At 52.5% G+C, this 25,591-nt stretch overlaps 1 protein-coding gene across 1 annotated transcript; it reads right to left on the bottom strand.

Annotated features, from left to right (window-relative positions):
• Positions 1-9,090: 9,090 nt before the first annotated feature.
• On the bottom strand, positions 9,091-25,591 carry PPCDC (phosphopantothenoylcysteine decarboxylase). The gene is made up of 6 exons (XM_080626583.1): positions 25,558-25,591; positions 24,068-24,234; positions 18,652-18,747; positions 16,199-16,327; positions 14,126-14,294; positions 9,091-9,605 (listed from the first exon to the last, which is right to left on the bottom strand). Exons 2-6 carry the CDS (start codon positions 24,218-24,220, stop codon positions 9,520-9,522), a joined length of 633 nt encoding a protein of 210 aa, XP_080482709.1. The 5' UTR covers positions 24,221-24,234; positions 25,558-25,591; the 3' UTR covers positions 9,091-9,519.

Genomic DNA, 25,591 nt, shown 5'->3' with positions numbered 1-25,591 from the left:
TCCTGCAGTGACACCCATCACCCATGGCATGGAGCAAGCTGCTCTAGTGGAAGGTGTCCCTGCCTTTGGCAGGATGAGCTCTAAGGTCCCTCCAACCCAAACCAGGCTGCGGTTCTACGCTCCTCCCAGGCTGCCTGCCATGGTGCAATGAGCAGGCAGAGGAGCCCCATCGGCTGCAGAAGGGGTTTTGGAGCCAACCTGCCCTCCTCGGGAACACCCACCTTGGCTTCCTACCTTCAGGGGGCTCTTGCCAAGCGCAGCTCATCATGGGCGTGATCCCCCCCCCTCCCCGTTATCCATGGCTTCCCCATAACCCCCGGGGCTGCTCTTTCCAAGCTCCCCGCATTGATCCAGCCGGGTGGCTGCTCCTTGCTGGGAGCATTGCTTCCCTCCTCCCCTCCAGGGAGACCTGCCGAGCCGAGATAAGGATTCACTGGCTCCAGCACCGGGATGGGGAGGGAAAACTGGCCCCCCTGAACCATGCAAGTGTCCCCCAAGGATGAGGTGGAGGAAACCATCTGCCATCAGATCCCGCTTTGCCAAAGAGCCCGAGGGCTCCTCGCACTGCAGCCTCCCTCCTACGCTGTCGGGTTCCTTTGGCCTGGGCATGCCTGGGAAGGCAAAAATGAGCATGAGATGAGATAAACCCAAGCAAGGAGGAGAAGGGGAAGTGCTGCGCTTCGTTGCCTGCTTCCAGAGCTCTTCCCTCTGGAGCTGCACTGAGGAACACTGCTTTTCATCCACAGCTTGGGATTGAGACCGGCCGAGATCCGAGACCACACTAGGGGAAAGCAAAGCCAGCACCGTGCAGTTCACATCCCCCCTTCGGCTGGGCCTGGAAGGATGCTCGGGAGCCTGGGCAGGAGGGACCCTGCTCCTGTTTCCCACCAGGGAAGGGAAGGCGGGATGTTGGGATCCTCATTGGGATCATCCCACCTGCACACCTACAGGCTCTGGGGGGATTTGGTGGTGCTGGGAAGGGAAGGACCAGGCTAAGGTGAGGAGCTGAAGGTGAAGGAGCCTCCCTGGTACCCTGGCTGGGATGGGATGCTCAGGAGCAGGGTGAGGAGAGCAAACATCAGCAAAGGGCTCCCAAGCCGGGTGAGGAAATGAGCAATTGAAGCTGAAACATGTTCAGGTCCATCACTTCCGAGTTAAACACTGCCCGGGCCTGGAGGAGCTCCACAGCATCCGACCCAGCAGCGCCGGGGATCCCACTGCTGAGCTCCGTGGCTGGGATTCAGGGAATGGCTTTAACTTTGCTGCCATCCACCTCCAGTGACATTATTCCTTGTTTCTTGTGCTGGTTTAATCCAGAGAGAAAGGCCCCGGCCCCTTTCCTCCTGCATTCCCCTGTCACTGCCTCCCTCTCTTGTCTCGCTTCCTCCGCCTCTGGAATAGGATTGACCTGATAATTATGGAATTTAAAGCTGCTGTATAGGAAGTGAAGGGGCCAAGTGAACTCAGCGTTAACACAGCATGGAGGAGTGGGAAAGTAGGGTTGGAAATGGAGAGCAGCTGTCCCCAGGGAGAGGCTTTGCAGGGACGAGGATGCTCCCTCCCCAGCAGGTCAGGCCTTGGGTGTTTTGAAGTCAGGAATGCTGAAGCAGGCTCAGACTGACGGGTACATGTGGGAGGATGCTGGTTATTGTTTTGTCCCGAGCCCTGTGTCTGGGGAATGCTTATCTTGGCCTTAAAGATTCCAGAGGGTTTGGCCTTCACTCCTTACAAGAGCAGGACAGAGCGAGCCAGGAGCTGTTGTGTAAACCAGGAGCCAGGGAAAACCCTGAGGGAAAGGAATGCGGGGCTTTTTTAACACATCAGTGCCATGCCAAGAACCTCTCCATCATCAGGTCTTGGCCATCCCTCACCTCTTTGTACTGTGGGTGAAAGGAAAACACTTGTTCTACACCCTGGAAGCTCTTTCAATCCTTAGTGATGGTGTTTCACACCAACAGCTTTTACTGAGGTTCTTGATGTGCCAAAGCCCCCCACTCTGCCCACTACCAGGCCTGCAGTCCTGCATGGAATACCTGGGGCAGGGACCCATGGGAGATGCACTCTGTTTAAAGATTCACATAATTCCATATTCAGAGGCCAAACACACAGATGCAGCCCATGCACCAGGGACCGGCAGCAGGGCTGGCATCTTCTGCAGAGGGGATGGAGAGGGGTGATGCAGCTTGGACATGTCTGCAGCCTCGGCAGGGAAGGGGTATCCCCCAAACCCCACCTTGCAGGGATGCTCAGTGGTACCCCCAAACCCCACAGTGCAGGGATGCTCAGTGGTACCCCCAAACCCCACAGTGCAGGGATGCTCAGTGGTACCCCCAAACCCCACCATGCAGGGATGCTCAGTGGTACCCCCAAACCCCACCATGCAGGGATGCTCAGTGGTACCCCCAAACCCCACCATGCAGGGATGCTCAGTGGTACCCCCAAACCCCACAGTGCAGGGATGCTCAGTGGTACCATCAAATCCCACCGTGGCAGGGATGCTCACGGGTACCATGCAGGGATGCTCAGTGATACCGCCCTAACTCCAAACCCCCGGGAATGCTCAGTGGTACCCCAGACGCCATCCACCCCAGGGAGGAATTTATAAGCAGAGACAGGGGAGGGGATAAAAAGAGACTGAAGCCAGGAAAACCTGCCCTGACAGGGAAGTGAAAGCCCCAAAGATAGCGCTCCCACTCTTTCACATGGGGGCTTTCAGTAATCACAGCTGCTTTCACTTCTCCTTCACTGCCCGGCCTGTTCCTCACTGGTGGGTTTTGGTTCCTCTCTGCTCCTCCACCACCTTCCCCCTCCTGAGGCCAAGTCTTCGAACCACCTCAGGTCCTACTGCCAGTCTGGAAGCCTGTTCCCATGCCCCATGCTGGCCCCTGCCCTCTCCTGAGCCACGGTGCCCTATGAGGAGCTGGGGACACGGTGGGGATGGGGATGATGCTGCAGCCAGGCCTGGATCTCTCCCACTGTGGTGGTCCAGCTCGGATGGATGCTCGGGGGGAGGATGATGCTGAGTGAGGGGTGGAACAGAGGGGTGAGAAATAAGCAGCCGAGCAGGTTTTCCACGGCTTTCCCCGCATCTTTGACTTCCAATAAAACCCAAATCAATAAAACTATTTTATTATAATTGTTTTTATAGAGAATCAGCAAATCAAGCTGGTGTTGGAGGGAAGCTCGAGGCTTTGTGCTGCTGTTGGTAACCTCAGTGCCCAAGGGTCGATATTGACTTTCTGTCCAAGCAAGTGGCAGGGTTCAGTGACTGGAGGCATCCATGCGCTCTGCCTGTACCCTGCCTTTAACCTGCCTGTACCCTGCCTTTACCTTGCCCGCACACAGGAGCTTTAGCCCTGCCTGCGCAATTCCCTCCAGCTCAAGAGCCGTTTCCTATCAGCGCAAACCCGGGGCCGTGAGCAACGTCCCCGCCGCACATCCCAGCGCCAGCCGTGCCGGGGGTGCGGATGCTGCAGGGGAGGCTGCGGGCAGCACCTCCTGCCCTCGGGCATCGCTGCGGTCCTTCCCCCGCTCCCGGCTCCGGGGCCGCTGCCAGCCGCAGGCTGCGCTCTGCACCGGCCGCATTCCTCGGCGGTGACGCGGCTCTTGCTTCCGCCCGTCCTTATCACGCTCGGGTTCGTGAATCGCGCTTCTCCCCAGCTGGGAACCACCCCAGCGGCCGTGCGAACCGAGCGGGAAACGGCGCAGAGCCGGGCTCAGCTCTCCTGGGAAAGGCTCTTCCAGCCGCGCAAGGAGAAGCCCCGTTCATAAGGCTCGGTCCTGCCTCAAGGTCAGGAATCCCGCTTCCCCTTGGACGGAAGGGATGCTGCCTGCCCCAGCGCCGCGGGGAGGATGGGCGGGATTTCCTGGCTACCTAAAGGGCTGGTGCCAAAGGGATGAGCGGGTCCTGGGATGCTCCTGGGCTGGCACTGGCCACGGATAACTTAACAGATGCTTCAGGCCATCGGTCCAGGGGCTATGAGCACTTTCAGGCTGAGGTGTCTGCAATCACCATCGATGGAGCCTGATTACATCAGTCCCCAGGGCACAGCTCATCCGCCTGTATTGCCCAGGAGCCTGAGGTCAGAAACAGGTTGATTTTATCTTAAGTGCCCTGACTACAGCCTTAGGTTCTTTTAAATCCACCTTTATTCATCTCCCTGGCCAGCACCAAGGCTTTCTGCTGGTGCTGTCCCCTTCATCCTCTGCTTTCAGCCCAGAGAGCTGGAAAAGAGGGGTGCAACAAAACCAGGACTGCCAGAGACACAAATCCCAGTCTCCATGTGAAGGACAATGCAACATCCCACCAGGAAACCCCAAACAGGGTGAGACCACGCAGGGAACTGCCCCCATCCCATTCTTTCTCTGCATCTCTGAGCATCTTCATCCTCGGCATCCCAAGCAGCACAGGAACTCCCAGCAGGGTTCCTGCTGGAATTCAAGCTCCTAATGAAGCTCAGTTACTCCTGGAAACAAACTCTGCAGCGAGGCTGCTGGTCAGGGCGAGAGCAGTGCATCTGCAAGCTCTAATGGCAAGGCTGTCACCACTGAAGCCAAGCTATCCCTACAGTGGGTGCCAAGGAGTCTCTGCCAGGTCCTCTGGCATCAGCCTTATCGTGGTAACCTCTCCCGAGGGAGGGCTGAAACAGATGCAAATGGCAGCAAAGCACATCCATTGGTTTTACAGTGACTTCTCCTCTGTCCCATGCTCAGCCTCAGCCTCCTGGCCTGGCCACAGGGTGATGGGGTGGCTTTGGATGGAGCCTGAGATCGAGGGACCACCTCCTGCACCCGCTGAGCCACAGCACTTGCCAATAAACCCATCTGCTGGCTCTGGTACCTGAAGTACAGAAACACATGGGGCAGGGCTCACAGGTATCCACTGACTTGGGTCTGGCTCCAGTAACCACATCCCTGGCAGTGTTCAAGGCCAGGTTGGACACAGGGGCTTGGAGCAAGCTGCTCCAGTGGAAGGTGTCCCTGCCTGTGGCAGGGGTTGGAACTGGGTGAGCTTTAAGGTCCCTTCCAACCCAAACCAGTCTGGGGTTCTATGGTGCTATGGAACCTGCTGGTTTTGGTCACAGCAACAAGTGCCCATTGCTGGACCCACGCCTTGTCAAGAGCAAAGAGCCCTCGGGCTGTATTTGTGACCCCAGCTCAGATTTGGCTGGGGTACAAATGATGAGGGCTCTCCCCTTGGGTTTGGCCTCCTCGAGGCTGAGAGCTTGAATGGTGAGTGAAATACACTCAATCCCCTTTCAAACCCGGAGTCAGCCCTGTAGTGTTGGATTCCTCCCTACAACCTGCAGTAGATTCAGGTTGCCAGAGTATTCAATGAGTTTTGATGAGAATAAACCTCTTTTCGGGCTTGTCATCTACTGAAGGCAATTCTGTGGCCTCTGTGACAGTGACTAATACGCTCAGCCCTGAAATCCTCTCTAACGCATGCCAAAGGATTGGTTGGCATATGTATCTATTCCTTCAGACATGAACCACTGAGCAAGTCCGGGATTAGGAGTGGATCCAGCTGCATCTAAACACCTCTTTGAGGAAATTTGGAAGCAAGGGGCTCCTCCCTGAACCCTGGGACTCAATGGGTCTGTCAGACCCCATGCCCTACACAGCAATCCACCAAGAGAACTTTGCCATGGGATTGTGTTAAATCACTGTCACATTTAGCACGGAATTTCACCAATAGATTGCTGCTTCCTACACCTGCTCCAGGGCCCTTTCCCGACCTGCCCATCGCTCCATGGGGGCTCAGGAGCACCCGGTGCTCTCATGTGCCACCACTGCCTCGTCACCCTCGGCCCCTGGCCCTGCTAAGCACAAACCCGCTTCCTGCCACCCAGCACCTTGGCAGCACAGCCCAGTGCGAGGTGTGAACCCAGCCAGTGCTGCTGCTGCTGCTGGGTGTCAGATTCGGAGCCACTGCAGAGCCGCAGCACCAAGCAGGGCTGTGCACTGGGGATGGTGAAGCTCAGCATGACCCAGCCTCAGTGTGCGCTTGAGCCCAGAACCCCGCCGTGTGCTGGGCTGCACCCCCAGAGCGCGAGCAGCAGCTCAGGGAGGGGATCCTGCCCCTCTGCTGGGCTCTGGGGAGACCCCCCCTGCAGCCCTGATCCAGCTCTGGGGCAGCAGCACAAGAGGGACGTGGAGCTGCTGGAGCGAGGCCAGAGGAGGCCATGGAGATGCTGCGAGGGCTGGAGCAGCTCTGCTCTGGAGCCAGGCTGAGAGAGCTGGGCTGGGGCAGCCTGGACAAGAGAAGGCTCCTGAAGGGGAGACCTGAGAGCAGCTCCAGTGCCTAAAGGGGCTGCAGGAAAACTGGAGAGGGGCTTGGGACAAGGGCCTGTAGGGACAGGACAAGGGGAATGGCTTTAACCTGCCAGAGGGGAGACTGAGATGAGCTCTTAGGCAGAAGCTCTTCCCTGTGAGGGTGCTGAGGCGCTGGCCCAGGGTGCCCAGAGAAGCTGTGGCTGCCCCATCCCTGGCAGTGTTCAAGGCCAGGTTGGACACAGGGGCTTGGAGCAAGCTGCTCCAGTGGAAGGGGTCCCTGCCTGTGGCAGGGGTTGGAGCTTTAAGGTCCCATCAACCCAAACCAGTCTCAGATTGTATGGTCTGTTCATGGACCTTTGCTCTTGCTGCAGGACAAGGGCATAGGACAATGCACCTCCTGTCACAACTGACAGCAGAGGGATTTGACACCTGGGGAGCCAATTCTTAAGCAAAGCACCACATTCAGAGCCATCCAGATGCAAACCAGCCCCACAGCATCCCATCAAGTTTGGGATGAGAAATGGCTGCTCTGAATCACCTTGGAGCCCAGATCTAAGCGCAGGGAAGAGGAGGGCTGCTGCCCGAGCTCAGCTTTGCTCCCAGCCCTTTATCGCTCCCTAGCCAGTGCTGAAAGAAACAGTTTTGAGCAGCATGAATGAAATTGCAAGGCAGCCGCTTTCATGGGGATGCTGCCTCGCTCTTCAGAGAGCTTCATGGGAAAGTGAAACGGAAGATCAGCGTGTGCGTGGCTTAGAAAGAGCTGAAGGAAAAGCAAAAGCACCCAGGCAGCATCTTCTGCCTCCCCTGTGAACTTGAAACACACGAAGATGCAAGGGATGGAAATGTCAGCGTGTCTGCCTCGAGGAACTCATCACCAACACCTCTTGGTGACCTGGCTGTCCTGGTTTGGTGGCACTGAGGCATTCACCAAGCCCTGGGTTTGAATCAGGTCCTTCACCCATTGCCCTTCATCCTGAAAGGCCCCATCCCAAAGCCAAACAAGTGGGGCAGCGCTTCCCTGGCTCCTCTTTTTGCTGCTTTCCTGCAGGCAGCAGTGTCCTGGGTGTGGATACGCGCTCAGGTGAAAGCTGCTCTTGCTTCAGCCCTGTCCTTTCAAAAAGGAACTTAACTGTTGCTTCTCTTTGCCTTGAAGGAAAGGTGCTTCAGGGAAGGGTTTATCCCAGTGTTATGCTGACCTTGCAGTGTTGCAAGAGTATGCCTCCAATGCATATCACAGCAGCTATGCACAGGATCACTCAGCAGCACAATTAGCATCTGCTTCTGCAGGACAAAGAATCAGCTTCCTCTATTCAAGGACCTGGGAGTGCTTCGCAAGCCTTCATTTCAGCATCTCAACAAGCTTGAGAGGCAACTTCATAGCCTTCTCAGTGTCTTCCTGCCTGACAGATCAGCCTGGGGTCAGCTCTGTGGGGGACCAGGCATCCCAGCCCTGGATCTAAACCCACAATGTTCCCCTTTCCTGCTGAGTTATCAGAGCTCAAACTGTGCAGTGCACGTTGGGCACCTTCTTGGCCACCCTCCAGCTGATACTTGCCGACGTCTGCTGGCTCCAGCCAGCAACCCAGACCTGCAGGAGATAAAGGCTCTTACCAAGGGCACGGTGTTTTGAGTCAGTCTGAGGAACAGGACGGCTGAGTCCTGGGCACAGACTAGGAGGAAAGATAAGCAACTCCAACCACGCGAGACAGCCCCAGCAGGGCCCAGCCCCAAGGTCAAGTTAGGGCTGCAACTGCCAGAACATGCGTATCTCTGAGTAGGAGAAACAAAGTTCACTACAAACCCCACGGAAACCAAGCAGTACCTCTCCTGCCGTCTTCAATGAGCATAAAGTAAGCTGCTCTGACAGGGAGGACAGCTCTCACAGTGCTAAGAACGTCGGCACATGATGCACGTCGCACCACAAAGGCAACATTCACAACCATGCTACCACTATGGTCCTTTGTGAGAGCCACAACCTCTGCTCTTTGGAAGTTGGAAGAACCGACAAAGATCCCTCTGTCTCAATCCCCAGAAGCTCTGGATCCCTGGATCTATCAGTGGACGAGCCAAAGCGCCATTTGTGTGGGATAGATAAGGAAAGCAAACATACCCTGAGAACCTCTTCCCTGGTGCGCAGCAGGCTGCAGGTTGCCCCCCCAGGCAGGATGCACGTTCTGTACCAAAGTGCCTTAAATTTGCCTGGGTTTGGTTAAAAATAAACTCTCTGGGTCAGTGCTCTGCTACAGCAACATGCTCCACAGCCCCAGTCTGCTCCCATCCCTTCCCATTGCCAAGGGAAAGCCGGATGGGGCAGCCCTGGCTGCTCTGGCCCATGGGGTCACAGGAGTCCCCAGTCACTTTCATGCCAGTCAGTTAATTTTCAAGCTGAAAGGATCACCACAGGCAACGTTTGACTTCATTCCCTTGGGATACACCCAGCCTGGCTTTCCACAAGGGCTCAAGCTGGTCATTTCCTGACTGGAGCACTCAGATGGGCATTTTGGTACATGGTTGATGTCTGCAGCTCCATCCAGACAACAGATACAAAAAAAGCAAAAGCTGATTTGAGGACTAAATAGCTTCTTTCTGCCTATTTTCCCCATCTCTGATAAGAACCACACGCAGACACAACAGTTTAGCAATGACATGAGGTGCAAACATCCCCCAGAGCAGCTACAAGAGGCAATTCTCCAGAGGCAGAATGAGAAGCTCTCGTTTACTAAGTTCCAAAAGGGGGGTTGGAAAGAGATGATTTTAAGGTCCTCTCCAACCCAAACCATTCTGTGATTCTACGAGGCTATGAAATGCCTTTTGGACAGTGACTCCTGCTGGAAAGGTGAAGCCAGCACAGCTACAGCCCAGGCTCTGGAGAGCAGTGATGTCCCCATGCAGGGGCCAGCACTATCCCCATGGCCAGGGCTTGCAGCACTTTCCTCTCCAGCAGCTCTTGGGGGAACCACTGAAATACATCAGCAATTCCTTCTGCAGCCTCCTCAGAAAGGCAACGTGAGACACCAGGTGAGTGGCCCGGCAGAACGTTGTTCCATCTCTGTGAGATACCACAGGGCTTTCCCACACAAAAGCAGCATGTCCTTGGCTTTGGTTTCTGAGAGTCTGCAGCACTGAACCACATTGGAGGCTGGCACCAGCTGCAAGCAACTGTTTCATTCCTTCGGCTGCAGAGCACTTGGTTTTATCTTCAAATCATTAGGGAGGCACCAAACACAACGAATGTGCTCAACATCAGCTCTGTGCTGGCAAGCCCCGCTCTTCCAGGATCCTCTTCACGCTCTCCACAATGGTCCACACCTCTGCCATGGCACCTCGACCTGCAGGGGAACAGCAAACCACACACAGTGAAATCCCAACAGCACAAGAGGGACGTGGAGCTGCTGGAGCGAGGCCAGAGGAGGCCATGGAGATGCTGCGAGGGCTGGAGCAGCTCTGCTCTGGAGCCAGGCTGAGAGAGCTGGGCTGGGGCAGCCTGGACAAGAGAAGGCTCCTGAAGGGGAGACCTTAGAGCAGCTCCAGTGCCTAAAGGGGCTGCAGGAAACCTGGAGAGGGGCTTTGGACAAGGGCCTGCAGGGACAGGCCAAGGGGAATGGCTTTAACCTGCCAGAGGGGAGACTGAGATGAGCTCTTAGGCAGAAGCTCTTCCCTGTGAGGGTGCTGAGGCGCTGGCCCAGGGTGCCCAGAGAAGCTGTGGCTGCCCCATCCCTGGCAGTGTTCAAGGCCAGGTTGGACACAGGGGCTTGGAGCAAGCTGCTCCAGTGGAAGGGGTCCCTGCCCGTGGCAGGGGTTGGAACTGGATGAGCTTTGAGGTCACTTCTAACACAAACCAGTCCGGGATACTGTGAAATCCAGGTCCCACAGAGACACGAGGCACCATCTCTCTGTTCCACACACTGCATGACTGCAGAGGATGAGCTGCACAACGGTGGCACAGCTCAGCAGAGCTCACCAGGTATCCCCACGTTGTTTCCTTGTGACCCAAGGGAAAGGACCCATGGAAGCCAGAGCATCTGCTCAGCCCTGGTTCTGCAGAGGTTCTGTGGCATGGGTGGACATCAGCAGGGGAGGAGAGTGAGAAGAGTCTTACAAGTTTGGTTCGCAACTCAGAAGTCCAGGCAGAAGCACAAGCTCTGCAGTCAATGGAGAGAGGCAAGAAACCTCAACAGGCAACTCAGATGACCTTCTGAAGCACTTCGTGTTCCAAATCATCCCCAGAGGAGCCTGCATCTAACCCTTGACTGCACAGGGAGTTACAATCTCAGCTCACACCACCCTGGGGGCAAATGTGCAAAAACACCCCAAAAATAGCAAATCCCCCATTCCACCTCCTTTTTTCCCCAATAAACTGTGTGTGTATGATCAGGAGCTTTCTGAAATGGCCTTTGCCTAGGAAAAGTAGACTTTCAGATGCTCATCTGGCACCAATCCAGCCGAGAAGGAAAAGCTTTTACATTTTGTTCTGCGCAGCACTCGGTCATCTCCAAGCATTACTCCCAGGATTCAAGCTGGTGCAGATCCAGGACAGCTTTCTCTAATGTGGAGCGAAATGGACTGGTTTGGTGCCAGATGAACATCTGAAAGTCTTTTTAAACTTAGGTTTAGAAGTTTAAGGCCAGAGAGCATTAAATCATGTTGTCGAAGCCTCTGTACTGAACTCGGCACTCAGTCCATTCACTCCTGCAATTCCCCTGCAGCTGAGGAAGGATACTTCTCCCACCAGCATCTGTCTCCATTGGAAGATTGAAGAGATGGATCTCTATTGATCTTCTGTCCTGCTGGCTCTGATCATTGGAAATATGTGCTTTACTGCGCATCAGAAATCAGTTCCTCACCTGAGCCTTGTCTGGGACAGAAGGTGGAGTTGGATACAGAACCTCAGACTGGTTTGGGTTGGAAGGGACCTTAAAACTCATCCAGTTCCAACCCCTGCCACGGACACCTTCCACTAGAGCAGCTTGCTCCAAGCCCCTGTGTCCAACCTGGCCTTGAACACTGCCAGGGATGGGGCAGCCACAGCTTCTCTGGGCACCCTGTGCCAGCGCCTCAGCACCATCACACGGAAGAACTTCTGCTTTATATCTAACCTGAACTTCCTCCCTGTTTCAGTTTGAACCCATCACCCCTTGTCCAGAGGATTTGTGGTGAAGAACGGTATTTTTGGAAGGAGAAGAGAATTGGGCTTCCTTGCAATGTAAGCCTGTGAATGCCTTTCAGACCTGTCCATCCCAGGAGATCTGCAGCATCCTGTGGACAAGCTGCAGGCAGATGTGGGCCCTCCTGATGTCCTCACCCCAAGGAGAGGAGCTGCAGTTGCCAGGTCCTGCTAAACACGAGACATTCCCTGCCTGCCTCTGCAGAGCTGAGAACATCTCCAAGACCTGCCTTTGTCCTCCACCACCCACTTGCTCAACAACTTGGGCAATTCCCAGCTGGATTCTTAGGTTGAGCAGAGCCTGTCTTGCAGCACAGCTCATGCCTACAGGTCAAAACCTTCCAGTGTGTCAGGCTCTAGAAATGCAGCCAAGGGTGAGGAAGATCCCAGCAGTCTGGCAATGCTTTTGCAAAGGGAAACTGCTGCAGGCCCATGGGTGGGATGGCACCTCCCAAAGCTCCCTTTATATCGTGATAAAAGATAGCATTTAACTACCCAACCAAGGAAACAGTTGTCAACTCTTAACTGATGATTTGAACTCTTTTAGGATCTGGCCCAGTTCAGGTGAGACTAGCCACATGAGCAAGGACCTAATTCTCTTCTGCAGCAAGCCAAACCACAGTGTCAACAGACAAAACTGGGGCAAACTGAATCTCTTTCCTTCTGCAGCAGCTGTGTGAGCTCTGCTACCTGCTGCTCGGGTGGAAGCTTTGTGGATGAAACCCACATTAAATTAATGGAGAGGAACAGGCTTTGGGGTGAAAGGCGTGAAACAGAGGGGACGAGAGGAAAAAGGCAGTGGTGGAGAGTGTCTTGAGTCTTAAAGAGACCTGGAGTCCATCACTGCTGTGCTGGATGGAGTTCATTTGCTTCGGATTAGCTCCACCAGGGCTGCAGGTTGGATTTGGGCTGGAAACAGCGTTGGGAACACTGGGATGTTTTCCTTCTTGCTGAGCAGCACTTACACAGTCGAGGGCTTTGCTGGTCCTCACACCACCCCAACAGGGAGGAGGCACAAGGACTTGGGAGGGGATATGACTGGACAGCTGACCCAAGGGCTATTCCATATGCCATATGACATCACTTGTAAGTGATTTCATTTGCATCACTTGGCTTTCTGGGGTTTATTTCTCTCTTATTTTCCTTTTCATCACAGTTTATTCTTTTATTTCCATTATTAAACTGGTTTTCTCTCAAGTTTTCTCCCTTTTACTCTTCTGAATCTCTCCCTCCATCCCACTGAGGGGAAGGAAGTGAGTGGCTGCATGAGGCTGGGCTGCTGCCTGGCCTTAAATCAGGACAACATCTGCTTCACTGGCATTTTCCTACAGGAAAATCCTGCCTACCGGAAAATCTTGTTGGGAATTGACTCACAAACACAAGTGGAGGCTCAGGGATGCAAAACTGCACCCATTTCATCTGTGGAACAATGATGTACCACCACAGCTCTGCCTCAGCTGCGTGAACCTGCAAGCAGCAGCACAGGACCCATGAGGAGGCACTCAGCTGCTTGCTCTGGGGATGGAGATCCTACATGTGTACTGAAAAGGCTGAAGGGAAGAAAGAAAGGACAAAGAAGTGATGCCAGATGCTCTTCCTGCTTCTGCCAAAACGTCTGCACAGGATGACCTCTTTTGGGCAGTTTCCCTTAACATCATTACAAGTATGTCAGGAATTTGATGTCATCAGGGCTAAAGTCCCAACAGAAGCATAAAGGTCCAAGGTATTTTAATGGTTCCTCAGTTACTTGACTACACTCACCCCAGTGTAACTATTTCTTAGTCTCCTGCTCCAAAACCACCCTCTAGAAGCACTGCAACCACTTAAGAGTTCAGGAACTAAAGGTAGCCCTAGGGTTGAACTGTGAAGAGCATTTTAACACCCTGTCTCCGCTACAGCCTGTTTATTGAACAGAGCTGTTAAAATCCTGCACGAGTTGGGGCTGTTAAACAAAAGTATGAGTCCATTACTGTGCAGGTAAGAGCATATTTGCTATTATGGGCTAGAACTGGGTGATATTTTCCAATCTGGCCAAATCGCTTGTATAAAAAACCCTCCTCAAAACCTCCCCAAAGTCAAAATACCTCCAGTTAAAGCAGCTCCTAAAACACAAATGAGATCATTTCAGTGGCATTTCTTAGCACTGCAAGTGAAGCCTTTTGAAAGCGGGTGTGACAACACTCCCTCTCCACCCTCTTTCACTTCACAGACAAATCTGCTGTCAAAACCCCAAATCAAAACTCATCTGGGAAGCTGAAGAATAACCCAGGCAACAAACACCAACAGATGTTACATGCACATCCAGCTACACCCTCGGCCAGGACTGCAAAGTGCTTGCTGTAGTCACATTAGAGGTCAGGACACCCAAACCCCAGGCTGACAACACTCATCACAAAGCCTTCCTTCTCTTCCATCTCCTCTCTACTTGAATGAGTGTTTCTTTGGAACCTCGGGCCTATCTCACAGCTCATTTGAAAGCCTGGCTTGGACGACCTCTTAAGACTACTTAAAAATTAATGAATGAGGATAATAGATACCAGCCAACACAGGGGAAAGCTTCAGTTTGTTTGTGTCAATCCCAGCAGTGAGCATCTGCTCCTTGCAGTTCAACATGGGGAGCACCACACGATGAAAGAATGCACTTGTGCAGGGAAGAAAGAGCCAGAAGGCTGGTAAAGGACTGACCTTCATCTCCACACACTAGTTTCTTCACCACGCAGGGGATCTCTGTGTAGCCAAAGCCTTTCAGCTGCTCCACATGCTGTGCTGTGATGGGATGCTCCCACATGGCTGTGTTCATTGCTGGGCAGAAGAGCAGAGGTTTGCTCAGATCCCAGGCACGGATCACACAGGTCTGCAAGAGAAGCCGAGAGGGTCAGCTCTGGATGGGTTGGCTTTCCCCTTTCCTCATTCCCCCCCATCACTTGGCAGCACGGAAGTGCTTTCCCAGCCTGGGTGTCACGAGAGGGCCAAAAGCCTCAATCTGTCAGTGCAGATGGAGTAACCCACAGGCAGATGCATGGGGATGATGCTCACTTGTACCACATTGCAGCAGAGCTCAGCTCTGACAGGCAGGAAAGATAAGGGAGGCTTCAAAGAGGATAGATCCCATCCTGCAAACAGCCCAATGGCTGGAACAAGGCAAGCTGGAACACGATGTGTGCAGGTTGCCAGCCCATTTGGGGGACTGAGAGGAGCTGAAGGGCGGCCACAGGCCTTATCAGCTACAGAGAGATCCCCAGGCAACACTTGAGCTGTGGAGCCAAACACAGCACGTTGGCAAAGATATGCCAGCTGGATGTGTAACTCCTCCCAAGGGAAGCACTGCTGCTTCCAGGGTACAGAGGATACCAGAACACATGTGGGCTGCTGCAGCAGCTGCTGGCAGCTCCTGTGTGCCACAGGGAGTCATAGCTGACTCCTCTGTAATAGAGAGCTCTCAGATAACCCAGCATCACCTTGAAAAGATGAATGCTGGTTGCTCGTACTGCAATGTCCATCAGCTTCCCTAGGCCTAGAGGCATTTAGATCCTGCAAAAGGAGCTTCTCAGGTAGCAACAGTCCCTGGCTCAAGGTCTCTGCTCAGATCACAGAGTACTTGGAGAACTCTGCCCATCCTTTCTTGTGTCCTGTGATTTGAGCCTTTCCCAGCACAGGGAATTCTGCCAGCACCTATCTTGCCAACCAGCACCTCCAGCACTTGCAGGAGCTTCCTCTTCCCTCCACAAGGCTCTCTGAAAACACTGGCAGGAGTTTGGGAAGCCATGCATCCCTAACACCCTTCCTGAGCTCTTCCCTCTGCTATCACCACAGCATCTATAGTACCAAGGGGACCCAGAAGGACAAGGTATTGCTTGTCCCTCCCACAGCTCCTCCTGGCTTCTCTCAGACCCTCTACTCATACAAATCAGGGCTGTTGCTCTGCATTTACATGTGCTTCCTCTTACCTGAAGAGCTAAGTTGGTCACACAGGGCTCCCTGGATGTGATGCACTGTGCTCCATTCCTAGTTCTAACCTCCATACATTACTGCAGGGTGATGCACCACAGCAACATCTGCAGCTTCCTGGCACATCTTTACGGTGGTTAATGCTTATGACCTCTCCTAATGAAGACCTAATGCCTGGACATAGAGCATTCAGCCCTGATGAAGGTCCCTATCAGCCATCAGAGGCCCACATTCTCTTGGAATGCACTTTCTGATCAGCCTTTAAGCACTTTTGATATCAGGAGAAACAAGCCTGAACAAGCAAAATGCCCTCTAGCTGCAAGTGGAAGGTGAGTGTGTGTTTGCCTTGGTGTGCTCTGCAGTTAGGTGAGGGAGGAGGTGAGGGAGCAGGAAGTCAACAGTTTTATCAGATCTCACAGGTGTCTTTTCAGATCACATCTAAGAAATGCAGAGAGGAACTCAAAAATGAGTGCAAGTGCATGTGTGCACGAGTGTGCATGCACAGGCATGGCAGAGAGAGGGCGGAGGTAGAAAGAGCAACAAAAAGCAAAAGCAGGAAAGGCACAAAGCAGGGACTGGGAACTGAAGGAAGAGACACAGAGGTTAGGACTGGAAAGGGATGCAGAGAAGGGAAGGGAGGAATGACTGTTTGAGAAGTTACCATACTGGAGGAAGAGCGAGACAAGCAGATGAAGTGGGAGCAGAACATGCAAATGTGGCTGATCTCGCTGCTACAGAAGCACAAGTTTCCATGAAAAGAAAGGTCAGGCAGTCTAACACTGGGAGGTGAGAGAACTCGCTGTTACTCACCAGCAGGTTGTCACAGATGCCATTGGCAAGCTTTGCCAGCGTGTTTGCATCCAGAGGTGCCACCAGCATCAGGTCAGCCCAGCGCCTGAGCTCGATGTGCAGCACGGGGTCTGAGCGCCCCTTCCACAGCTGGGGAGCAGACAAGGTGCACGTTACTGAGCCCTCACTTGAGCAATCCCATAGTAACCACCATGTAAACCTACTCTCACACTGAGACCTGAGAGTGGAGAAACAGGGACCCAATGCTCACTTGTCTGAAGGCCATGTTGCAGCTACATTCAGGGATCACAGTTAAGGGACAGCACTGCTGTGCTTGGAGCTCTACAAACTGGTGTCCTTCCACTACAAGGACAATTCACACATCAGACAAGCTCAGAGTTCAACTCACAGGAAAGAGCTTTCCCCATCCACTTCCCACTCACATCATCCCTCAGCTTCACTCTTGTTTGTAAAATAAACTTGTAGCATATCTGAATGGAAGGAAGGGCTCCATCCTGTCAGCAGCTGAAGCCAGGCAGGACCAAACTGGGGGCACATTCCCTGAGGAAGCCTTGCGGTTTATAAGCTCCATGATTCTTTGAAGTGAAGCTGTCCACTGGCTTTTATGAGCTCTAGACCCCTAATTCCACAAGTCACTTCTAGTTAGGATGCATACTCACAGCAGCACCCTCATAAGTACAGCAGCAAACAGTCCTGTTGGCTTTCTTCAGGACAGATGAGGTTTGGCCAACAGGGCACTTCCCTCCTCAACTGGCTCTAAACTCTAAAGCTGAGCTGCTCAAAAGAGTCCTGGTCTCTTCTTAAGAGCACAGTTAACTGGGAACTTAAGTGGGAAAGCATCAACAGAAGCAGCAACAGCACCAGGTGCTTAATTCCCAGGGGACACACACAGCCACAGGCCAGAAGAGGTGCATCAGGGCCACAAGCTGTTCCTTCTCTAAGTCACTGGAAACCACAACAAAAAGCCAGCCCCGGAAAGCTGGTGCTTCCTGACACCGTTTCCAGCTCTTCCTTGTACTTGGACCAGGACTGCCACCTATCTATATATATAATATATACAAAAACAAATGCTGATGTTTAAACAATGAGCCTCTTCACACACAGGAACTCTCAAAGCATGTCAGCGAAGCTGTAGTTAAAAGAAAAAGTCACTTTACAGGGTCTAGAGATGTTCACAGCCCTGGCCACCGAGCGATCCTTTGCTGGAATGGCTCTTCTATGTATGCACATGAGCACAGAGCATAGGCTTCCAAGACAAACAGTGCTTCCAGCAGGAAGGAGAACCTCTCTAACCTCCAGCCGCCTATCCCACCAGTGCATGGCACCTTCAGGAGCTGGTCTGCTCCTCCCTGCCAGCAGGCAGTTCCCCAGCCCCACACCAGGCTGTTTCAAAGCAGTGTGGGCAGCTGGGGAACATCACTGATGTCTGTAGAGCCAATACTCAGTGCTAAGAAGAATTAAGCTCTTGACTTTGTGACGAGTGTGACTCATGACAAGCCCCAAACACCCTCACCATGAATCTGCAGTGGCTTTCTTGACACTTCCTGATACTCCTCTCAGAGCTGTAGGTAGTGGCTGAGAGACCACTGCCACCCTCACTGCCTGCTGCAGCCCTGCCAGGGCAGCCTGTGCTTCCTCATTTACAGTGTGGTTCGAACCACATTCTTGGAAAGCCAGACTCCAAAGCATACATGACTAGAATCACACAATGGTTTGGGTTGGAAGGGACCTTAAAGCTCATCCAGTTCCAACCCCTGCCACGGACACCTTCCACTAGAGCAGCTTGCTCCAAGCCCCTGTGTCCAACCTGGCCTTGAACACTGCCAGGGATGGGGCAGCCACAGCTTCTCTGGGCACCCTGTGCCAGTGCCTCAGCACCCTCACAGGGAAGAGCTTCTGCCTTAGATCTAACCTGAACTTCCCCTGTTTCAGTTTGAACCCATCACCCCTTGTTCTGTCACTGCAGTCCCTGATTAAGAGTCCCTCTCCAGCATCCTTGTAGGCCCCCTTCAGATACTGGAAGCTGCTCTGAGGTCTCCACGCAGCTTCTCTTCTCCAGGCTGAACGGCCCCAATGTTCTCAGCCTGGCTCCATACAGGAGGTGCTCCAGCCCCCGATCATCCTCATGGCCTCCTCTGGACTTGCTCCAACAGCTCCGTGTCCTTCTTATGCTGAGGACACCAGAACTGCACACAGTGCTCCAAAGAAACAAGTCTTGGCCCAGGATTAAAGCACAAACAGATGTGGTCTCTTGCAATGAAGCACTTCTATTTGCTCTTCAGCACTTGAACAAGTGAATCTCCCAGGAGCCTGCTTTTTTCCTGAAGCATGACCCACTGGCCCTCTGGAAGCAGAAGGCATGAGTGCACGACAAAGCTACTTGCATTACAAAGCCCGTGGCTGCTGGGGATGGGACAGAAGCCTTTGCAGTCTCCCACGGAAGCCCAACTCACCTGCCATTCGTCTTCATCGCTGTAGAGGGTGACAGGAATCTCCTGGACGTTGTAGAAATGCTTTGCTCTCTCGGTGGTGACCACCTTCACTTCGAGCTGATCAGAAAAGAAAGAGACAGACAAGCCAGTGGTCAGACTTGAGGACAACCCGGTCAAGCTGGGCTCAAGCCACAGAGCAGTTTCTCAGGGGAGCTTCCCCTGTTCACAGCTGAAAGGCCACCACAGGTATTTATGGGAGCCAAAGACTCATTTTAAAGCACCCTAAAATGGGCAGGCCAGTTCATGTGGAGCCAGTTCACATGTTCACAGGGCCAGCTCCCAGCAGGGACAGCAGAGAGGCCGGAGCAGGTCTGAATGAGTGCACTCTGCACAGAACTTCAAAGAGGCAGCAAGAAGCAGCAAACCAAAGCTCAGGGAAAAATGCCCTTTAATCTCTCCAACATGCCTGCCAAAGGGAGTAGGAGAGGCTCTCGCCTCAGTGGGATCCATAACCACAGCACACAGGACTGCCAAGAGGTGGCATTGCCTACAGGGCACTTGCAGGAGCACTCTTCCCACACCTGGAGCTAAGAGGAAGCTCCATGCCAAGAGCAAGCACAGTGCTGAGTGATCAAAAGACTGCTGAGGGACAAGAACGTGAGTGGGGCTCAGCACCAGCACCAAAAGCAAACCCACTGCTGCCATGCAAGGCTTCACAAGGAAGAGGGGCTTTGGAAGACAGAGAAGCACTTCTTGGTTGCATGGACCACACTGTGAACCTCTTTCTGTCCCTCTCGTGATGATCTCCTGGTGTCAGAAGTGGGGAGATAGCTACAGAGCACTGGATTCTGCCTTTTAAAACCATGTTACTTAGACTTGCTCCAGCTAGGGATAAAAATACCACAAACAAGTCAGAGTGGTGTCTTCCAGCCTTCCTATCCCTCCTATCAAGGTCAGATGCTGGAAAGAGAAGAAACTCTGTGTAGGTATGTTCACAGCACATGGTTTCTGTGCAGCCAAACCAGTAAAGCAGTGGCTTCCACAAAGAAAAGGGTGAAAGTATGTGAAGGTTTTCTCTGAAACCCTAGATAAACCTGCCTGCCTTCCTGAAAGCCAGTGGAACCTTCAGTGGTACGGTATATCCTGGGGATGCTGGTTGATGAGAAGCTCAATATGAAGCTGTTGGAGTGAGTCCAGAGGAGACCAGAGAGATGCTGTGAGGGCTGGAGCAGCTCTGCTCTGGAGCCAGGCTGAGAGAGCTGGGCTGGGGCAGCCTGGAGAAGAGAAGGTTCCTCAAGAGGAGACCTCAGAGCAGCTCCAGTGCCTAAAGGGGCTGCAGGAAACCTGGAGAGGGGCTTGGGACAAGGGCCTGTAGGGACAGGCCAAGGGGAATGGCTTTAACCTGCCAGAGGGGAGACTGAGATGAGCTCTTAGGCAGAAGCTCTTCCCTGTGAGGGTGCTGAGGCACTGGCACAGGGTGCCCAGAGAAGCTGTGGCTGCCCCATCCCTGGCAGTGTTCAAGGCCAGGTTGGACACAGGGGCTTGGAGCAAGTTGCCCTAGTGGAAGGTGTCCCTGCCTGTGGCAGGGGTTGGAGCTGGGTGAGCTTTAAGGTCCCTTCCAACCCAAACCAGTCTGGAAAACCCTGTCACATGCCTTGGAGTTTATTTGACACACACTTTGGGAGGTGTCAAGGTGCCCTATGACACAAGATCCTTTCATTTCCTCCTGCAGAAATCTCAACAAGAGGAAAAAGGGGGTTTCCCCAGTTTCTATGTGTCCCGTGACCTGCTCAAAGCTGTTACCCTGGCAAATGCCACAGCCAGCTGCCTGCCCCACGCAGCCCACCGGAGCTGCCCTTGCACACGGCAGGTCGGTGTCAGGGTGGCTCTGTTTGTGCTGGACATGCAACCGTCCATCCACCTGCAATTCCTCCCAGGGATACCCCTTCAAACAAGAGACAGACCAACACATGGAGGGAGTGCTCTGAAAAGACTGGTAATGTGGAAGATGCCACAGATAACAAGGAAAAGTGTTCTTTTTCACTGTTATCAGCCACCTTCAACCACTGTCTGCTCCTTCAAGCAGTTCACAGTGCAACGTGGTTCTATTGGCCCAGCAGAGAGATGGGGAGAAACCAGCCTCACCAGAACTCCTTCCCACTAAAACCCTATGGCCTGAGGAAAACAACTGATGCAGCACTGTCTGCTCACTTGTGCTAAAACCCAGTGCCAGACCCCTCCAACCTCCAAGGAGCTATCTTCAGCAGCAGTGGTTGAAGTAACAACACATGTTAACCTATCTCCCCAACACTATCTATTTGACTGGGAACGGAACAGGGGTGGTTATCTGCACCCAGTGTGACTAGAACACAGCTGGGAGCAGCTGGAAAATCCCAGCCTTAGCATATCACGGGCTTCAGTAATTTTTCCCACTTCCTGAAGAGAAAGGGATGGGAAAACAGCTGCACACAACACTGCTATTTGGTGCTATATGTGGTTCTTTGCCTCTTCTAAATGTCTGCTCTTCTTCAAGTGAGTCTAACTTGGAATCACAGCTGCACTTCTAGTGCTTCTGAGCGTGAAGATCACATTCACAGCAAGCAAGTATACGGTTTCCATGTTAACCTCACCTCACAGGAAGCTCGCTCTTTGGAGCCAAGAAGTGACACCCACAGAGGTGCTAATGCTGCTCTCTGGCGCTCTGCGGGCCTAGCTGAGGTGTTAACCTCACAGCCTGCGAGATGCTATTTAAAGAGCAATGCGCAGCTTCAAGGGGCATGTCAGCTCTCTGAAATGGTACCAGGAGGCCAGGTCTGGGCTAGAAGTTGTCAGCAGGAATGTTTGGTAGTGGTAGTCTTGTTTTGCAGTGAGACAGAAGGAGTTTCAGGTGATACAACTCCACCTACCTCATATTTTATCACTTCAGTTGTGTCATTAGACAAAATGTAGACCAGAAATACCCCTCTAAGGGTAAAGGCCAGAAAAATCCCCCAAAGACACTCTGCTTTTCTTAAAAAGATCATTTCAGAACCATCTCCAGTCTTCAAAGCATAAGCCCAGGAACAGGGAATTGGGCTACGGAGTTCAGCATCCGACTCACTACAAGCTGGAGCTTACCAGAGTGATGCTCAAGGACCTCAAGGGGTGGCAATTCCACCACTCTCCCAAGAAAGTTGCTCTCCGAGTTAAATATTCTCCCTAATGAAGGGTTTCTGCTGGGGTGGGCTCCTGGTTCTCTTGTTCTGAGCAAGTCTCCCCAGCTATGCTGGGAAGAGATCAGTGTTCTCAAGATCACTTAAGCCTCTACAGCTTTTTCCTTCTATTTACCTGGCACACCCTCTGTTTGCCTGTGGATATATCTCTGCTTAAACAGTAAAGCCAGTCTAGCCACTCTCCAACTCCTTTACTGGAGAGAGTTCAGACTGGTCAGAGTTCATTTGCTTGGAGCACTGAAGCTGATTCTCCAGAATAAACCTGACTGCAAGAGTTTTCTGTGCTCACCCAGTTTTGCTGATGGCTGGTAGAGAAACCTCCTGTCACAGATGTTTCGGGGGGGGGGGGGGTAAAGAGCTGTGCATGGTTTTTCCTTCATAGACTTCTCAGTTTTGACAGCAAAATCTTGATAGACTGAGGCTCAGGAACAACTGCTGAAGAGAATGAGGAGCTCTCTGGCAAATGGCACTTAGAAGCTGGTGCAGAGGTTACCTGGCAGGAGCACCACGAAATGGTTTAAACCTCGAGGTCCAGATGAGAGGCTGTAGCTCCAATAGCAACACATTTCCCCCACTGTTGCCTTTCTTTATGACTAACCAATATCATTTTTGCCATTGTATTCCTGCCAGGCTGCTCAGAAATTCCAGGCATCAACCTGAGATCATCAGCATGTGAGTGTAGGACAACCATGAGCTATCCACAGTGTCCTGAGGAGACCCTTTGGGCTGTGTCCCCACAACACCAGGTGTAAGGGGAATAACCTGAAAGGTGGAAGCTGATGCTGTCTGAACTTCCTCCATCCTCAGAGAGGTTAAAGAAAAGGCAGTCAGATGGAGTCACCTCCACTGTCACCTTCAAGGAGCTGTGAAAGCTTAATGAGTGCAGAACCATGCTGCCAAGTTGTTCACCAAGGATCACTCTAGCCAAAACAGCAATTTAAACTACACACTCCAGTTTCAAGCCTCCAGCCAAACCTCCTTCAGTATCAAAGCCTTCTCCGGCTCCTGCCCTGCTTCCTTTTAGAGTTCTGTTCCATCAGTAAAGAAATTGGTGCAACAGACTTGTGCAAGACAGACCAAACTGCAGGGAAAAGTCACAGTGGCTCAGCAGGCCTTAGGTCAGGCTTGGAAATCACAGCACAAGTGAGTAAATATATCATTTAAATTAATAAATGAACTACCAGGAGCTCCTTGGGAGCAGCTGTCTGTGGCACTCTTCCTTCAGGCTACGACCTGAAGTGATTAGTGAGGCCAAAGGTTAAGTAATAAATTAACTGAGGCCCCTCTGTCTAACCCACCATGCCAGCCCAAAAGCTCCCTGCATTCAGTACCCTTCCAGCTTGGACACCAACAGCTCTCCAAGCCAACATCAACCAGATACACCAGTTATTCAAAGATCACACCTCTTATTGACTCTGCGTTAGTGTATCTACAAGGTAAAGCCCCCCATATCATTCTAAAGGAGATTCACTGAGCAATCTAACCAATATCTGCATATTTAAGTGCACCATTGTGTTCCTGCCACTCTTTTACTGCTCCAAAACCATTTTCTCTACTTAAAGGCTGAAGGTTTCCTATGTTTTCTCCTAACTTCAGTCTACAGCAAAAGTTCACACATTTCCCTCCCTGATTCCAGTCACTACTGGCCTCTGCTGGACACCTCTGTTACTCCAGACAATAAACCCTTAGTAAAAACCAAGTGCATGGGCACATACAGCACTTTGTTACCTCTGCCTTTACAAGATCTGGTTGCCCTTTGCTGGTCAGCCAGCAGCAATCACCTTTGCAAAGTCCACACCTCACTTACAGAGAATTGCAATATCCTAACCAGCGATTTCCCATTCCAGAAGCTATCACCTGTGGCTGTGGCCAGGGCTGATAATTTGGCTGACAAAGTCCAAAACACCCCACCAAAGCAAGGACCTATTCAATCATTTCAGAGAGAGTTAGGCTGAGCTGAACAATAGCACTTTCATAGTCCAGAATCCAAATGCTTGCCTATGGAAATACCCTGGAATAGGCTCTTTAAGCCTGACGTGTAGGAGTATGAAATGAGAGGAAACTGATTGATTTTTAAATCCAGGAGGAATCCTCCTGAAACACATTTTCAGAGGGCTCAAAGCCAGAAGGGACTTTCCATTCCATTGGAAGACACACAATCTCTCCTCAAGAACAGAAACAGGACAACACCAACTTTACAATGCTCTAGCAACAGCTTTACTCACCCCAGTGATCTTCAGCAACTCAGCGATGAGGAGGGGCAGCTTGAGGGCAGCCACACTCCCAGTCACACCTACCAGGACGCGGAAGTTTCTCTGTGGCACGGAGGAGCTCTTCCCTACAGGAATCCCTGGGTCTGGTGGGGAGGAAGGCTCCATGTTCCCATCAAACTCTGCAAGCACAGGAGAACAAAGACACTGATTAACAGAGCACAGCAGGGCTCTGTTGGCACTTAAGCGTGGACTAAGCAGGACCGGGAGTAACTCAGCCTGAGGATGAACACTCAGACCCTCATCCACAGAGCTTTGAAGCACCAGCAGAGCTTTAAGCATAGCTGAAGCCTCCTCCTCCTAAGTCTCTCAGATACTGGTAAACACAAGGCTAAAACCCACACAAGACAGACCTCAAAAGTGTCCTGAAAACTCCCACAACAAAAGGTACACTCTCATGTGTCGAACGTGGTTCAGAATTCCCAATACATGCAGCTTTGTTGGGAAGAAGCCCGCTCCCGTTAGAGGCAGCCTCCCTTCACAATCTCTGGTGAGCAATAAGTGCAGGGAGGCTTTCTAACAATGCAGAATCTGGGGCTGCCACGCTGATAAATCCCCAGCTCAGGTGAGGAGGAGTGTTCCTGAGCAGAACCGATGCAAAGGGCTCTGCCTCACAAGTCATTAGCAGAGAGGAAATTCGCTCCTTGAAACAGCTGAAAGTGTGCTCCTGGCAAAGACTGGGATTCAGCAGCGCTTGGTCCATTTGAGTGCTCTTCAGACGAAGCATTTTGGGTTGGAATAAAGAGACATTAGTGCTGCCCTTGTTTTCATCACCAAACCAAGTGACAGAGACCAACCCTCCCATCCCTTCCGGGTTCAATTCAGGACCCAAACCTCTGCCCCTGGCATCAAGACAAGCACAAACACCGGCCCAGCACAGCAGCCCTGACAGGAGCTCCTTTTCCATACTCTGCTTGGAATTAAGGAGTTTAAACGTTCCTCAGCGTGGTTATAAAAGGAATTACCAGGGTAAGAGCAGGGCTTCAGCTGGAGCTCCCAGGCACTGATTAGCAACAGCAATTAGAGGCAAGAAAATGCAGCGAGTGCATCGGCAGGGCAACTGCTCCATGTGTTCATCTATGGCTGATTAAAACCAAGTTAGCACCATCGCAGTAAGGAAAACATCCACTTCCCTTGTGATTACTGACTGGCAATTATGCACCGAAGCACCCGCACCTTAAAGCCTGGGCAATAAGATGCAATTTATTAATCGGCAGCTTACAATACGGGCTATTAGTGATAAAACCGGAGCGTGCCGGGCTGGGCCGCGCCTGCCTCCCGCCGAGCACAGCTCCGGGCTATCGGGAAGGAGCCATCAGAGGTACGCTATCAATTGTTTAACGCCGCGGGGATGCTGCAAACAGCCTCAAACGGCGGCTGAGGCACGGGACAGACCCGAAGGACCCCGGTGCGTTCCAAACTGCGGACAAACACCGGTTATGTACCGGCAACGGTGCCCAAGCCCCGGTACCCGCCGCG

This window comes from Psittacula echo (genome assembly GCF_963264785.1).
Source record: "Psittacula echo genome assembly, chromosome: 10".
NCBI lineage: Eukaryota > Metazoa > Chordata > Aves > Psittaciformes > Psittacidae > Psittacula > Psittacula echo.
The sequence above is the reverse complement of the archived record's forward strand: the minus strand, read 5'-3'. Positions and strand labels throughout refer to the sequence as shown.